This window comes from Athene cunicularia (assembly GCF_003259725.1).
Source record: "Athene cunicularia isolate RWA chromosome 9 unlocalized genomic scaffold, athCun1 chr9_part1, whole genome shotgun sequence".
Taxonomy (NCBI): domain Eukaryota; kingdom Metazoa; phylum Chordata; class Aves; order Strigiformes; family Strigidae; genus Athene; species Athene cunicularia.
Window position 1 is genome coordinate 12,484,603 of NW_020799110.1, and position 17,866 is coordinate 12,502,468.

At 42.5% G+C, this 17,866-nt stretch overlaps 1 protein-coding gene across 1 annotated transcript in view; it reads left to right on the forward strand.

Annotated features, from left to right (window-relative positions):
- Positions 1-17,866, forward strand: part of LPP (LIM domain containing preferred translocation partner in lipoma) — a 305,874-nt gene that overhangs the window by 230,225 nt on the left and 57,783 nt on the right. Inside the window, exon 9 of the mRNA XM_026854985.1 lies at positions 5,286-5,409. Coding sequence (XP_026710786.1) covers positions 5,286-5,409 — 124 coding nt within the window. The remainder of the gene's footprint in view (positions 1-5,285; positions 5,410-17,866) is intronic.

Sequence of the window (17,866 nt, forward strand, 5' to 3'; positions counted from 1 at the left end):
ATGAAGTTTAAAAATAAAGAAAAATATCCTCTAGAGCATTGAAGTAGTTACAAAACTGTCCTGTTTCAAAGCAAACCAGTGTTTAACAAATGAGGGCTGTGCTGCCAGAACTGCCTGTTCCGTGTTGCTGGTTTGCTGCGGGAAGCGGTGCAGGGCAGGTAGGCAGCGGGGGGACTGATGGCTTGTCCTTCTCGGTCATGTCCCAGCAGAGACTGCGCTCCTGCCTGCCCAACGACAAGTGCTGGTGGCAGGTCACTGGCTGTCAGTGGGTACCTCCTCATGCAGGGCAGCTTCTTCAAAGGATCTTGATGAATTGTTCTCCAACCAGGAGTAAACCCAGGAACGTGCATGTTGGAAGGGTTCAAGGCAGAGTTGTCTTTTCAGGAATCTTTATGTACTCTGGCAGCTGTAACTTTTCACTGGGAAAATAAATCAAAAATTAAAATTTTTTTCCAGTGTATCTCCTCTGTAAGAGAGATCAGTTGGCCTTAATTATAAACTGAATTACAGCTGCAGGCAATCTTGATATTTCTTTGGGAGTGCAACTCATGAGAGATGTGGCACCATGCTGGATTCTTTGCTCTGAAAGTTTGTGATTGTTTTGGACAGTCAGTAACTTAAATGAAAAAGTATGGTCTTTGTCAGGCCATTGAATAAAAAATGTGCTGCAATGCTGTTTAACTGTTTATTTAACTGATGATCAGTTTTGGTGAGTGAAGTGAAAGGAAAGTGCTAACTTTATGCAGATGAACAAGAAGAAAAAAAAAATGAAAGGGAAAGTAAGTATCAGTGAAAGATGTTTCTGGCTGCCTTTCAATTCCAAATTGGGCTAATTCTACCTTCTGAAAAGAAGATAATTTCCACGTTTCTGTAATTGGGAACACATAATTGAAGTTATTTTCTCTCAGAGAGAAGAAGATTCTTCTACAACATTTGCAAACGGACAAGAAAAATGACCACGTACAGTGCACTCGGAATGATGGTGCATTCATCCCGGCATCATCTTCAGATGCCTTTGCAGATTTTGTGTGGTGGTTTTTACCTATTGAGGTAAAAATGTATATGTGGATGGGGAAGGTTCATGCTGGCGAACAGACCACACTAACTGCAGATCTTCCTTTTTTGGGTAGCCATTGCATCAGACACAACTGATTACCACTGAGGTCTGGAGTAGAAAACATGCGCCAGAGAAGCACTGAAACAAGTATCAACTTCGTGTACCAGAATAATTATGCAGTGATTCCACACCACTGCTTCTTTTGACCTGGCTTTTTAGGAACTGAACTTTAATGAGGAAGATAGCCAGCTGTTGTTGCAGCACTTTGAGAGTAGCACAAGCAATTAACTCGCTTTCATTTGTAGCATGAAGATATTTTTTGCCATGAGGTTTAACCCTGGGAATGCTGGTATTTTCCTAAACTTCCTATTAACTAAGCATGAAGGACAGTGTTTATTCATGAATGCATTTGCATCTGCACATGCAACTGCAATCGTCATGCTTTTCCCTGAGATTGTTTGGTTATTTGATGGTAGTAGCAAAGCTTGGACTAAGGTGCTTCAGCTCCCAAAGTGTGGTCCCTCCTGCAGGCTTTTTGTTGACAAAGGCACTTTTACATTTTCGTGGGTCGGTTTATCATCCCTGATGTTGCTGTGGTTAGCCAGACAGAGTGGTGCTGAGGGAATTTGGGAGACCATGTTGCAATTTGACACAGACCCCAGCTTTGAGCTGTGCCTAGCTAAGGAAATATTTATTTGTGTGCGTTGAGGCATCATGGAGAACAGAGAATGCATGAAGATAGCTGTGGTAGATTAGACAGCAAATTGGATTTCTAGGCAGCCTTGATCATTGTACAGATCAGGAGAAAATAGAGGAAGTTTAATAAACAACAACACCACACTTTGTTTTGTAAGGAAAGCCAGAGTTATATTTTTACCCTGACCTAACAAAGAAGGAGGAAGGAAACTGTTTTGCTGAAACAAGCATTTTAGATTGGACTAAGGATACACTTTTCTCTCTATGTTTGTGTGCGTGCGTGTCCCAGAAAACTCAACAGCACGTTCATATGCATGAAATGCATTTTCCTGGAGGCACACAGTCAGCATGTGCCATGCAAGGAGGAAAAAGATGTGCCTAGCACTGCTTAAATGTTGGTCAAAAAGGCATAGCATTTTAGTCAAAATAAGTTAAAGCGTCTCATAACATTGCGGTTGGTATTTGTTATTTTTGCTGACATTGGGTACTGGATAAGTAATCTGCCTGGTTTTTAAAAGTGCACTGTAGATAAAATACGAGAGCAGCCTATTTATTGTGTGTACAAGGCAATGTGGCCTCCAAAACCAGAGGAAGACAGAACTGAAAATCTGCAGATTTTTGTCTTTTTAAATTTTAAATGGCACAGCCCAAGCCCTTAGTGAAACAGTCATGAGTGGGCCCCCAGTCACATCATGAGGTATGGGAAGCCAGTGTGGAAGAGAAGGAGAGGCTTCATACACCGCCTGCCCAGGGTGTCCTGCTGAACCCTGGCTGGTGGTGGCCTGCAGATGCGGTGGCTTTGGGTCAGAGAGTGGCCGGTGCAGGTCTGCAATGCTGAGTCCAGCCCCAGCAGGCTGTGTGCAAGGCTGAAGGTGTGGGGCTCGCCACAGCCTGGCTGCAGGTGTTGTCTTTGCCTTAGAGCCCATGTGTGATGATGGGCAAATCACTTCAGCTCCACACACCTTGCTTCCCTCTTCTGTGAACAGATAGCATCTTGTGCCCTCTCTTTCGGTCCAAGAGTAAAAGCAGTGTTTAAGGTTATGTGTGAACAGAGCTCAGCAGAAATGCCAGAGCATGGTACTTCCATGCATTTGTGCTGAACTGGTGACTGCTAACAGGGGAGATAGAGGGATGGGGTCCATCATCAGCTTTGGGCCATACTGTCTTCTCTGCAAAGTCTAAGGAGGGAGTCCCGATTGATGGGCTATCAATGGTCATTCCTTTCTGCATGGAAACTGAAATAGGTGCAATAGATGGAGTAATATTTTAAGAGGCTCATTTGCCAGCTTGATTTCTCAAGCTAATAAATCCTTGGCTGCACTTGCTGTGTTAAAATATATGTTCAGGCAAGATTCATGATCAGCTCTTAGGAACAAGAGAGCAAAGGGAAAAAATAGGTTGTTCCAAGATTAAATGCTTTACATTTGGCACCTTTAATTGGCTTATTAATAAACCTTTTTTTTAGGGTTATGCTATTTATTATTCCTAATGAAATAGTTGTCAACTAGCCTTCTAAAAACAGCCACAAAGCACTGGCTAAGGGCATCTAGGTGTGCTGGGTCAAGTACCTGGCTCTGAAACTACTAGTCATATGAGTGGCCTTATCCCCACCAAAAGCATATATCCCACAGAGACGGCACTTACGTGACTTAGAAAGCAAATGCAAGTCCTGTGCACCATACAGGCCTATCTCCCCGGATGAAAAAATAAATTGTGGTAACCCAAACACATGAATGTGGTTGCATTTGTACAACAGAGTGTATTGAGCTGTGTGGGGGTATCCAGGATTTCCAGATGTTCAACAGCTTCCTCAGAACAACTGATAGGCATCTAGAAATGCTGGGCAAGTGCACAAAATCCTTTAATATTGCTCAGAAAAAAATCCCTGAGCAGAAAAAAAACCACATCACTGGGAAAACCTGAACGTATGGTAGGTCTAATCTATATTCTCAGTCAGGGTATGGCAAATAGACCTCACACAGCCCTCCAGGGAAATTCATCCAGCCTGGGACTTATTCCAGGTGCCCTTTCTTCCAGGGGACCATGCCACCCATCTCCCTTGTGCACTACTGCTACTCTGTTAGAGAGCAACTGGTGGGCAGGCAACGGGTGCCACTGCCAAATTGTGTGTGCACAGCGAATCCAGCACTTCAGGGAGTGCGGTCATCTGCTGCGCTCACGGTGCAGCGCCTGTGAGATAGATCAGGTCAACAAGCGAGGGGAGTGATGGTGTACAGCTTAGCATGGGCCCTAGAAAAATAAATGTTACAAGGTCAGGAACATGCAAGTGTTTGTTTTCTGGGAGTGGATGATTGAAGTATTATTGCTAAGCGCTGTTCTGAGACCTTCTCTACATTGATTGATGTCTCATTCGAAACCTCCTTCTTGCCTGAAAGAAAAAAGCATGAAAGCATTTAGTTAATTCTCTTGCAGTGCTTTAAAGCTGCTGTTCTGTGTTGAACATGACTTGCTCAATAACGATTCATCATGCCAGATGTAGTCTCTGTAAGCCAGATAGAAGGGGCCAGTGTATTGTTTCTCCAGTGATTTTACATTTTCTTCCCATTTAAGTAGGTATGGAGCACGGAAAAATGCTTCCGTATAGACTAAGGCCCGTAAGTTCCATATCTGAGGTCAAAACCTTGATGAAGGCAGCAATTAATCAATGAAATCACTAGCTTTACTGAAATGTTGCATTTCATAAATAAGTTAGTTTTCACATGCAAGTCTTTCAAGAAAGCCGTGCGCACAAGGAAAGCTGGTGTCAGCATTTTTTAATCCTGAAATGACCGAGTTTCTCATTACGGACACCAAACTTAGCTTCTTCTAAGAAACTTCTAGGCATGAGGCTATTTCTGTGCTTCTTGAAATATGCTTGCACTTCTGCTGTTTTCCAGGGAGAAGACTCACTGAGACAGACTGCAAATACCGTATGCCAGCTGTTAGCATATGAAGGCCAAGAGGTCTCAGTTTCTAAAACCTTTGTATCCCTAATACTAAAAATCTGTGGACCAGCTCCTGATCTCACTAATGTTAACAGCAGGATTTGTGTCAAAATAAACAGGAAGAGAACATAACTAGCAGCTTGGGATTATCTGTCTTTGTCCATATACACTGTAGGAATGATTGTTCTAGCATCTTTTATATTGTGCTGTTAAGTGATGGAAGCTTTTGCCAAATCCAGACTGAAATGCTTCCAAAGCCTTTTTCAGTGTTGGAAAATGTTTGTATCAAGTTATCCTTGGAATAATTTTCTCCTTTATTTATTATTATGTGCTACCCAGTAGACACCTAATTATGAGGCACAGAATACTTCTTATTCTAGGAGGATATAAAGCACCTCACTGGATGTTTTTAGGAGTCCATTTTCATTACATTAAATGAGATGCTTACTTGCATGAATCCCTTGGGTTTTAAAAAAAGCAAAAATAAGACAAGGAATGAACTTCAACACCAAACAGCCAACAGAGCCTTTTACTGTGGGTGAACACTTTTATACCACATCCCAGACTGTGTGTCCTTTCTTTTTCAGAGTGGGTATCCAAGCTCTGGACCTGCATCAAGCACTCCTGCCTTCAGGCCTGAGGATGAGCTGGAACATCTGACCAAGAAAATGCTGTATGACATGGAGAATCCTCCCTCTGATGACTACTTTGGTGAGCAGTGCCATATCACAAGTGTCCGTAGCCCCTTTCAGTATTTACCGGGTTTGGTAATGAGGAGGCCTGACAGCTGTGCTGTTAATGTAGTGACATTCGTATTGATGGATTTGCTTTCTATGCTTGGGCTGGAAGTGTAATCATCCATAGGAATTCCTCTGTAATTTCAGCATAAATCTCGTGCTCACTTGATGTATGTTTATAATAGTCTTTCTGGTTATAAAGTTGATTTTTTCAGTGACTGGTTCATTTTCACACCATCTGTCCCCAGCTTCTAGGTTACCAGGCTGAATTCAGGTGCTCTGCACTGTCTTGCCCACCTGCCCATCTCTTCTCACTGCAGCTGCAAAAAGCCCATCAGTGTAAACATGGTCTGCTATCAAGGCATGGATTTTAATTTTCTGTATACTGGCATAGATTAAAAGCAAATCCATTTCAAGTCAATCAGGTGGGTTTTACACGGGGACCCGTTAGCCCAGAACTCAGGCTGATGAGTATGAGGAAGACAAATCTCAATTGATTGACTCATAATGATGTCATCTTCCTTGCATGGAAAAAGATAAGCAGCTGATTTCCTTTTTGAGTGGTTTAGAACAGAATTATCTCAAGCATCTATAGGCGTAAAATATATATCTTGCCTTTATATAAAACACAGATGACATAGCTTCTGAACTCTGCATTGAAGTCAAGAGCCTTGGGCATATTTGATGCATCTTGGCTGTATGCTTAGTTTCTTATAGGGTTGGGTGATAGTGTTGTTAGAAAACAAACTGCTGTAATTCGTAGAGTTAAAGACTGGGATAGGCCATTCATTTTGTGGTCTTTATCTTCCTTTATTTCATCATTTCTTAAAAACTTCATTTAGATTGCCCCATAGCTCTATTTACTATAGATTTTGGTTGGACCAAAACATTTTTGGCTTAAAGAAATTTTTGTGGTTAGTTTTAATCAGAAAGCAGGTGGGGCCAAGGTTTCACTAATAAACAAGGATCTTGCAGTGACAAGGATCTGATTACATGAGAAGGTCAGAATGTTCTCATCAAACAAACATTGCCCTTGTAGATGGGGTTGATATCAGTCCCCATTCTCCAGCAGTACCTTCTTCCTTCTATGGTCTTCACCCTCACAAAATGTCTTCTCTAAAAACATTGATAGTCATCAGAGTTGATGACTGGCAGAGATCTTAGGTGTGAGCAAGGATGACTAACTGAAGAGAGGATAACTGGAGAGCATTTTCTGTGCTGCTGTGTTTGACTTCATCTCTGCCCATATCCATTTGTACTCGCTCTCTGATGTTTTAAAAGCAAAGAAACAACCAAACAAACATAACAGGTATTTAGCCATTAGTGTGGGCGGGCAAGAGAGAGAAACTTTTTTCCTGCTACCTTCAGGCAAATGGATGAAGCCCTGAAGCGTGAGATTTGATTACAGTCATTTTCTTAATGTAGAGCTGTGAGTGGCAGGAGCTGGTTGATGGACCAAAGCCCACCCAGTTCTCCTCCTAGTCCAGGAAGGTAGGCAGGTGAACAAAGAACTTGGAGATTCAAAGGCTTCAAGGTCAGCAAGGACCTTGCCATTATACTGCCTAATGTTCTACTTGCAGTTTCTCCCAGAAACAGGATTAAATCATTACTTTAAAAACAAAAAATCTAATCTTATCTTAAAGACTTCAAGCAATGGTGAGTCAACCACCTACCCCTGATAAGCTGTTTTAGTGATTAATTTTCCTCACAGCTCAGAAATTGCTTCCTGAAGTGGAGCTTTGGTTTTGTTTAGCACTTGTATTTATGAAACTGAAATGCTTGGGTTTTGCAGGCTAATACTGTATCTCTAAGACAGCCCTGTCGTGTTTCAGACTGTGGTACATCAAAGTTTTTTCATCCAAAAGGGAGGCATAGCTCAAAGGGTTGGGACATGAAGTCCTCAATGTTAGGTCATCACTTTGGCGATCAAATAGGAGGTCAGACCAGTGCCATGCCAATAACTCTTAATTCAGCAGGAGACGAGAAAATGGAAAAAAGGCTCCAGAGCATTCAGAACTTTTGCCAGTGTTGTTTATGATAGCATGATCAAAGGTGGAATAATCATCATGATGCAAGCTGGAAGATGAAAACCAAACAACCACTCTAGTCCTACCTCAAGCAGGTGATGTTTAATTACAAGGTGCACCTGACATCTTCTAATTGCACCGAGTCTATGCTACTGAAGGTCATCTCTGAAACAGTGTCCAGCCTTCACATTATTGATGTGCAGAAGAACCATGTGTTGGGCTCGACGACTCCTCAGCTCTCTAAGCATGCTGTGCCCCATGCAGCCATTTGGGAGACACAGTCACAACTAATTATATGCCTACTAAGAAAAACATAAAACAAAACCAGCAGTTTTGGAGCACACCTGCTTTTTATGGTTGGATAAAATCAAAGAGGTAGGCTGCCCTCATTCCCCTAGGTTTGTTCCAGCCCGAGCTACTCCCAGGAGAAGATGGTCCCTGGAGTCATAGCCGATGAGACTTTTTGATATGGCAGTGCGGGCCAGGAGTTTTGTACTAATTCTGGCTATGTCAGAGCTAAATACCCATCTACTTGAGCTGTCAGCCAGTGCTTTCAGTAACTTCATGCTCATGTGGAAAGAACAAATTAGGTGTGGGAGGAAGAAAAAGAGTCTTTCAACTTTGGTTGATTGTCTCAACCAATATCTCTGCCCTTGTTCTTTATTTGTTTAGCATGGTAGTGTGGATTTTACAAGATTCATATGACACATTGATCAAATAATCAGAAAAAGGACAAATGGACAGAGACATTGACTCTGATTTGCATTAAATATCTTCTGCCTGAGGTCTAAATGCCGTGGTAATTGTAACATACCAGATAGCTGTCAGCTAATCACTTTTATTAGTTTGAATTTAGAAAACTGGATTTCAGCATATTAAAAGTTGGTTAAGAGCAGATAGGTTTTGAATTGAGGAATCTAATTAACCTTGCTAGAAAGCTGCAAGGCGTTATATTAAGTCATGAAAATAATTTGTTGGAATAATTACATTTGAACTGTCAGGCTGGAGGAAGGTCATTTTACTTGTCCTGTCAGCACTCTAGGATCTTTTCTGTAACCATCTCCCTTCTGCAGTTTCACTTGCCATATCTATGGTTTTCGATCAAGCCATCTTGATTCTGCAGTCTGTGGGCAGAGTGGAGGTTGCTGGGGAGGGAAGAGGAGTAGGAGTCAGTAAAGTTGTCTCTTTGCCCTGGAAATGCTGGCTGGTACTGCTGGAAGACCAAATGAGCTGAGTTCAGGAGCAGGACAGACAGCACTTCCATCAGGTCTGTGCTCACCACATCTCTCTGCAGCTTCCTTGTGTGGAAATTGCTGAAGGTGGTTTCAGAATCGGGGGAACTGTTCTCGCCAGTGATCGCTCATGCACGCACACACAGCTGGCAGCAGGGTATGGCGTTCCCGGGGAGCTCAGGCACGTAGTGAGAAGCTGAAGAAGCACACTGGAGACACACTTCAGAGCAGTAAGATCACAGTTTGCAGCTATTTCTTGCCTAAACTTATCACAGCAGCATAATCCAGTCGCTGGGAAATCCTCTAGCTGCCATTGGCAAGGCAGTGCTTAAACGTGGAAATGTCATCACTAAGCATAATAATTTTAAAAAAACACTGGAAATTTTTAGGAGTTAAATATGCATGCTGGGTATTCTGCCTAACTTAGTTTTGTGGAAGGTCACGCTACCATACTAAGTCTAAGCACCCTGGTCTTTGATGTATGTCCCCTTCTACTCTCCAATAGGTTTTGGAGTGACTTCTCCTACAAAGTCCTTGGCAAATCAGCAAATTGAAGTCTCTTAAGCCTAAGCTACTCTTCCTTCTTTAGTGCTGATTCAGTTGCTGACCTGTAGTAGTTGGCTGTCTTTAATCAAATCCCTTTTTATTAGAAAGGATTCCCGAATGTTATGTACTGTGCAGTAGGGATGTTTTTTCTGTGTCACAGTCCTCCCCATTGATAAATGTGCTGTTGTAGATAGGCATGTCTGATTTGTTGAAAGAAAAGAATACTTTGTGGAGTGGAAATTGGGTTAGGTTGGGGGAGGAGAAATGGATATTTACAGGAGATTAGGATGAAACTATCAAAATTTTTTGTTGGCCACCATGGGAAATGAAAGCCCTTGATTTTGCATTTAAAAAAAAAAAACAAAATACACACACACAAAGATCACAACTGTTCTGGACCACTGTTTCAAGTCTCATAGAAAGAAATTACTTCTGGCAGCTTATCAGTCTATCATCATGCAGACAGTGCTGATTAAGACTGGAAAAGTGCCATCGGGGCCCCTCATCTCCTGTTGCCTTCTGGACTATGTCCCATCTGAGTCACTCCCCACAGCAGAGGAGTTTCCCTGACTGGTGGGAAGAAATTTTCGCCAATATTTTACTGTAAGCACTCAGAGCTGCCAAAGGAACCACCAGTTTTATGTATTTGATAACATAGCAGTCTCCTTTTGTAATTCCAGTGTGCTGTAGGAATGCACATGGGGAGAAGAGTAATACTAAAATGGTCCTGTTGAAAGTCTTCAGTTTTTGCAATAAAAGGACCTTGATTTGTCTCAAAGCTGATAATTCAGGATATGAAGTTTTCTTATGAGTATTTGCTATATGCCCTGACATTGACAATGGGAGAGGTGGTGCAGAGTTAGGCTGAGGAGCAAGGCCAAGAAGTAGGATGCTTAACTTCCTTTTCTGCTTCTCATCCTGATCTCTTGTGAGACCTGTGGCACATCATTTTACCTTTCCAAGTTTCCTTTTTCCTCCTTTCACCTTATTTGCAGGGCCCTTAATCTTCACAGTCTTTCAGACAGGAGCTGATTAACAGCAGCATTGTATGAGTGTCCCCCATGGAGAAGTTTTCATCTCCAGTGGTTCTCTGAGATGCTGTGTCACAGTTAAGACTAAAGAACAGTAAGTGACACTGGTATTGAATCTGTCAAGGTTCTGTCAACCTTCCCACTTACTGGCTTTGCATCTCCATTAGGCTTCCATTCATAAGCTAAAAATCCTTCACTAGGACCAGAGACCTGGTGTCCAAATGGTGTCGAAGGTGTTCCCTAATTTTACTTCTTGAGAGGAGGGACATGAGATAGCAGGTAGCAGTCCAAGGAAGATGTGGGAGAGAGTGTGGTAGAGTCATAGAAGCTTCAGATGAGGAGGCACAGTAGGTTGTCCAGGTATGGCTTCCTTCAGTTCATGGTGTCTTTGTTTCCTCTGACATGGTTTTGTGCGCTGGACAGTTCTAATGTCTCTAAACTGAACACATTCTGCATTGCATTTCAGTCTTCGTCAGGCATTTCCGTAGCCTCTAAGAGGCTCGGTTAGCCTCTTAGTTTCATCTGAATTATGACCAGAAAAAGAAAATGAAAGTTGTCATATCTTGCCTGCATTCCTAGGTGTGAAAAGGTTATCATTAAAAGATGCCTATTATTATTACAGGAGTGTAATTACATCGTAATTTTGCCATGTAATGTGATGTGTCATCATGTCCTTTGTTTAAAGGCAGGGTTTCTGGTGCAAGATAGCATATGTCCTCATCTGAACATCTGGGTCAGAAAATAGTAGGTTGGATTTTCAACGACTGATGAGCTGACAATCATTTTCCATTATGTAACCTCTCACAAAAGCAAGAAGAACAGACATATAATGGAGACCCTTTTCTCCATTGTAGTTCAAGTTATTATTTTTTATGTTCAAGACATATTCCAGCATTTGCACACAGCCTCAAGGGCTGGGAGCAGCCTTCGCTCAGGGAGGTCGTGGTGCGGTACCATTAACATCCAGGTGCCCTCTTGTGGCCTGCCACAAGGGGAGTCACCTTGCCCCTGCTCCCCAGGGGCTTTAATTACCCTGATAAATGGCTTTCAGAGCCTGTTTCTTCAGTCTCACTTCTGTCAGTGTTTGTCACCTCTGTCTAGCTTTCTTTCAGGGAGTCCTGTGACTGCTAGCATCCTTGCACAGCAAGTGCAGTTAGAGTTTAGAGGGCAAACTTATGAGAATAGTCTCAATGCAACCTACAGGGTGAATTTTGGCCCGCAGTTCCAAAGTGGGGGGAGAAAAGGAGAAGGCCAGTGAGTGGTTGGAGAGCAAAATGTACCATGTCTACATGCATTTATCTCCAGCCATGAGAAAGGCAAGAGAAAACAGGGGCATGGGCTGTGACCGGTTTAAGTTACTTATCAGCATTTGAAAGACTGGAAATGGCTGCAAAATTTTGAATCTTGCTGCTGATGTGATCCAGTCCTACTCTGCAATGATTGTGAGAAAAATGTTTTGTGGAGCTAAGCACCTAGATCTTTTTGTGCCAGGGATCTTAGTCACAGAGTTTTAAGTGCACATCTCTTCATGAAGATCAAGTAGATGTTGCAGTCAGGAATAAGGGAAGGTTGCATTCCTGTAAGCCCCAAGCATCTGGTACCTACATGGGCCGGGAGATAGGAGACTCATGTTCCCTTTTTCCTCTTCTTATCCACACAAGAATGGACAAGAGTTTGCATCGTGAGTGTTTCTGAAGCACAATCTCTTCAGCAACCAGCAGTGCTTCACAGATGTGATCTAAATCTTGCATCAAAACCAAAAGTACCCTTTGTTACTGTAGGTGATAAAATGCCAGCTGGAACAGGTAGCAAGCAGCATGACTTCCTTGGTGGTTTTAAGTCCTGGTTTAGCTTGAATTGCTGGCAGTCAACCTAGACATATTTTCACTTTTAAACAGAACTGATGTGATGAAGAAGTCATTTAATGGAGAATAAGTGCAGAATAACAACGTAGCATTTTAGCAAAGGGATTTCCATGATCAATAGTATGCTGTGAAAGAAACGTGAGTTTCAGGCCATGAGTGGAATTAGTTTTGTCCCAACAGTCAGTAGATGAAGTCTGACAATTTCCTGCTGTCTTCTAAGAGGAGTGAAATGTGATAATGAAATATCGTGGATGTGTCTTTCTAAAGTATAGCTGTATTCTACAGGATTCTTCAGCATGTTTAAAAATTAACATATCCATGAGGGTGATAGGGCCCTTAGTGTGCTAAGAACTATACAAATGGATAGCAAAGCCAAACCCCCTGAAATTAATAGACCTACATGAAAACAAAGTAAATCTTTCTGCCTTTATCTGAGAAGCAGTTCAAAGAGAATCCAGCTTGTTTATGATAAACCTACGTGCCCAAAGTGAACTCTCTATGGACTGAAATGGCTGAAGAATTGGTAATGAGCCATCAAGTCTTCTGCTGCAGGTCATTAGTCCGTAGCTACCTCAGGTCATTAAGAAGCGAAAGTGTGACCTACCTTCTGGCTGTTTCCTGCCCCACATGAAATGAGTTGGCTGGTCTCAAGGGGGTTCTCTGTGGTACGTCATCATCTCACTAAAAAACATAAATTGTGGCAATCAGAGGACCCCTGGTTAGGAATCTCCTCGAGGAAGCCAGGAGCTGAAGGCAGACTGTTAGTCTAGGGGCATGCAGGATGGAGAAGGTTTGTTCTCCCTTTCCTTCTGTTAGATCTGTTTTATGGAGATGAGTGAAACAAGGAGTTTCCATCCAGAATTTCATAAGCACTAAATTCTCACAAACAGGTATTTTAAGAGGGAGTGTATGTATGTGTGTCTGTGAATGAGTGAGAATGATTTTCTGTATTACATTTCTGTAGAAATAACTTTCACTTCAGATAGAGCTTTGGAGTGTTTTAAGACTGAAGACATTCTTTTGTTATTCCTGACTTATGGCTAAGTTGTGGAGAAAGATACAGGCAGTCAGTTTTGGAGCAGGAATTAGAAACCACACTTCCAGCCATGCAGTCCTGGACAAATCTTTGTCCCAGTAACATGAAAACAGTTTAATTTCTCTTTGTTTTGAGTTAGTTATGCACATGACCTGGCATAAATGAACGCTTTCCTTTTCTTTTTTAAAACTAAAACCAGCTCACCTATTGTTTGAAGCTGGTTGCACTAAATTTTCAGTTGCTTCTGTGTTATATTATGGCTTATTTGTACTGCAGTAACGTCTAAGGCCTGCTAGCAAGACTGTGGTCATGCTGTACTATGTGCAAATTAAACACAAAGTAGGAAACAGTAAGCATCCCTCGGAGCTCCCAAACTGAAAATACAGCAAGGACCAGGAAGTTATTGTTGTCCTTAATTTACAGACGAGGGGCTGACTGGCAGTTTAGATGACTCACCCAAAGTCATGCAGAGAGCCAGTAGCAGAGTGAGAATTGAGCCTAGAATTCCTTCAAGTCCCGTGCCTTACCCACAGACATGGCCATGTTCTTCATTGTATGTGAAAATCCACAAAATGGACTCATGAGCTTTGTTTGATGAGAAATCACAACCTGGCTGAAGGCTCTTCCCAGCATTTAGAGTACAAGCCCTATTTTCCAGGGTTAATAACATGGCTGTGAAAATAAGAAAGGGGGAAAAAAGTGCGCCAGGACCACGCTTGGTAATTTTAACTGCAGTTTATATAGTGTACCCACTAATGCTATCATGCTTCAGCGTTTAGATAGTTCGAGGCTCTTAGGAAAATTGATAATTCGCCATAGTAGTCTGTTACTTTCCAGTCTAACAATCACCGTTCCACGGGGGTGGGTGGAGGGCACAATGTGGCATTTGTTATTTCTTCTTCTGGTGGCATTTGTCTCATGCTGTCTTTTTTGATATGGTGGTTTGTCTCTTGCCAGTAACTTTTGGGGGTATTTTGAGTGTCATTTGAAGTTTAGTTGGGGGGAAAGGCCAGATTTTATCTGAGAGTGAAATGTGGTAAAAAAAGAATTAAACAGGGCTGTCTCATTTGCGGAGTGTTCTCCTCCAGCCTGTTCTCTTCTGATGGAAACGCATCAAAACTGTTTGGTTTTTTTCTTTTCTTTCTTTTTTTTTTTTAAGGAATCGCTTTGACTCAGATTGTGTGAGATGAATCATAACCCACTTTCTCATCTGAGATGAGAAAAAAAAAAAAAAAAATTCCAGCTCTGCTGTCAATGTCAGCATAATCAATACAGAGTGTTTCTCGGTGGTGCAAAGAGGTAGGGGAGGATTAAAGAATCAAAAGAATCAAAAGTAGCCAAACTTTCCTGCTGCTTTTAGTGAGCTGCACTCTTTTCATGTCTGCAAATGCACCTTGCTGTTCATCGTGTCATCTTGGACATGAACACAGCTTTCACATCTCTAGCTACAACCCAGGGTCACAACCTGTGCTCAAAAGTCAGGAGACTGTCATCCCAAACTGTCAGGCAGATCACGAGAAGCCAGCCCTGGCAGACATTTGGGACGCTACTAGCAGCCAAGAGTAAACCTGTTTGACTTGTGAAACTTGCTGTTAAGATGTCACCTGCCTGGACTGTGCCAGCACAGATTTTGTCAGCTGATTAGGAGAGTGTGGCAAAGCACCATGCCTGTCCCGTGGCCCTGCCTGAGCCAGCCCCGTTGAGGGAAAGTAGCAACAGGATCACTGTGGGTGCAAACCGAAGATGGGAGACCACATCTGATACCTTGTCACCAGCTTTCATTTATGAAGTTGCTCATTTGCATTTATTTTTTCTTTTTATTCTTGTGTGTCTGCCAAGGCATACACAGAGATGTAGAAATAATTGCCTCTGGTAGCATGAGCTAAGAGTGAGAGGTTAACCCCTGAAAAACTATGTTTGCAGCCCCAGGGTCAAAAGGGACAGCACAGGTAGGTGTATGGGTTTTAATAGTTGGTGAAATTAATCTCCACATTGAGTACAGTGGTTCCGTAAAACACCCTGGCAAGACCAGACACCTTCGTAGAGAGTTTAGAGGTGTGGGTGCAGCAATCTTCCAAAGCGTAAGACACTGTCCGCAGCTAAAGACAGGCAGCTGGACTTGGGATGTGAATTACTTTCTCTCATAGATCCTTCCAAATTACTGTCCCAGCCACCCTAAACTATTTGTTTACAGCTGTGAATCAGGCTGTATTCAGTTAGCAGCAGTGTTCAACTTTAATATACAATTTCCTCAACAAATTCTGGTTCCAGGCAGTATCTTGAGAGGTTAATAACTTACTGTCTACTACGCGCGTGTTCTGATTCTGTCTGTGCTGTCAGGGACAGACCGGGCAGATGATGTGCAGCATTTTATGTGAGGGCAGGTTGGAAGTAGGGAGAGTTTCTGTGGGGGTTTTGGCTGGTTTTATTGTTATTTAAGATTACACTCTGAAAAAGCCCAGCTTTTAAAATGCCACTATTTCCTCATTATCTGCTTGTCCTGAAAGGCAAAATTAATTCAGCTGCTGGCTTCCAAAAAAACCCACAGAAAGCCTGAAGTCTTTTACCTTGACTTTTCTCTTGTGTTGATGAATGGCTGGCACATGACAATACTGTCATATTTTCAACTTTCCACCTGGTTTTAATGTGGGAATTGTGATCACATGAGCTAAGGAATTGTGTCTGACTGAACTGTCCTGGAGGGACACATTTGGAAGGGACTCTAATGTGGGTCATTTATGCTCTGCAGAAGACTGTCACGCGCAGTCAGCTCTTCTGGACAGGAAAGTCCTAGCGATTGTCATTGCCAGCGTGGAGCTAATTCTGGTCATGTGTACTTTCTCCACAAGCTGGGCAACTGCTTCTCATTTCTGTCCCATGGCTGAAATTAGTGAGAATCCTAAAATGCATATATATTATGTGTGCATATTTATGTAGTGCAGGATGCTACGTGGACCCTGGATTCTAATAGCATTCCCTACTTTCCCATTCTCCATCTCACCATGTCACATCAACTGATCCAGCTTTCAACGCCTACATGATCTCGTGAAGTGTAACCATCTCCAGCACTGGCAAATCTGATGTGTGTGTTTAGAGGAGGGAAGAAGGTGTGGAGGGAGAACAGGACTGGGAAGGGAATGACTACAGTAAGAATAGATGCTTGAGTGGGACACTTCTAGATATTCCTCATTTACGTGTATATGTCTAAAAACATGGGCTTTTTCTAAAGATAAAATGTCAAAGCACAGACTTCAATGCACTGTGCTTGTGTAATTCCATTAGGCCACTTCTGATGCTGAAACAACCATAACCTCTATTCTATGTATACTCAATTTCCATGCAAGGCAACAAGAAGAGAAAGGGAGTGAAAAAGGGAGATTGCTTATGGTCAGAATTATTTCCAGTGTTTTTTCACAGGCATAATTCAAAAGGTGAAGAAAGTGGAGCATGTGCACTACAGATGTGTGCAGCTGGTGCATTGCCATCTCTGTGGCATCCCTCCTTCAGAAGGGCGGCTGAGGAGAGCCAGAAGGGCTGTGTCAGTTACATGGCCAGCTCCTAGTGAAGGCTGGTCATTTAAATTCTCAGACTCTTTCTGCACTGCTGTCTCTATACCGAGTAAGGAATGGAAACTGCTCTGCTTGCTCATGCAGGGGAGAGACATATACTTTCAGGTCTAGAGGGCTTAGGCAAAAAACTGTGCAGATGACACAAGTTTCAGGATCCTCAGCAGGAGATTCAGAGGCAGACATCTAAAAAGAGACAATCCCCAAGCTTAGGGCAGAGGGACATTGCTGTTCTGGGTTTGCAGATCTGTGCCCTGAGCTAGCCCTGGTCATGCCATGTTCATGTGTAAAGGGCTTTGTTCATAAGGGACATTGATCTAAGTGTGGCTTGGTCTTTTAAACAAAAACAATACTTCATAGAAAGCCAATTAGTCTTGGGATCTTGGTGGTTTTTCTGTTATTTCTTTGCTCAGGCCATTGGGTGAGGAGCCATAACTAAGCTGTTTCAGGTCTGCCCAAACTCAGTTTCCTTCTGTTTTTTACAATTGGAAGGTGTCCATGCACAGCTTCACTGCCTCTTGCCCTTTGCAGAATAACTTTCTTTCATTTAGGAGGGATAAGGAGAAGGCTGACCTGTGGCCTTGAGTCTCTTATAAATGACCAAAGTCCTGAGACTATGAATAACAGCTGTTAGGAAGTAGGAATGGTGTGCATCCAGCAAATGTCTGGCCTAGCAAAATTGTAGCTGTTGAGAAGAACAAGGAACATTTTACAGGATGATGTTTTGGAGCATGGTCTAATTGTGACGAATAGCAGGTCACATCTCAATAGGTGTGCAATGACTAGAAGATGTGTGAACTGACATCAGCTTGGCTAGAGGTCTGGCTGACTAAGTATAGCCTAGGTTCTCAGGAGGTCAGGTGGGCAGTGGCTTCCTGCTTGTGCTTTGGGGACACAGGAGAACAAATCAGTATGTAGTGGAAATCATACGATAAAATGAGATACTTGTATTGTTTCCCCTGAGCAAGTGTTTTACTAGTCCTGTGTCCGTCTTAGCTAGGCATATCCCATCATGACCCTTAGTACCTCAGACAGGGCTCATCTGCAGGAAAAAAAGTTCCTAAGTTTTTAGTCTGTGGTTTACAAAATGCCAGTCTATCTCTTTTTTGTTATGGAGAAGTTGCTTTG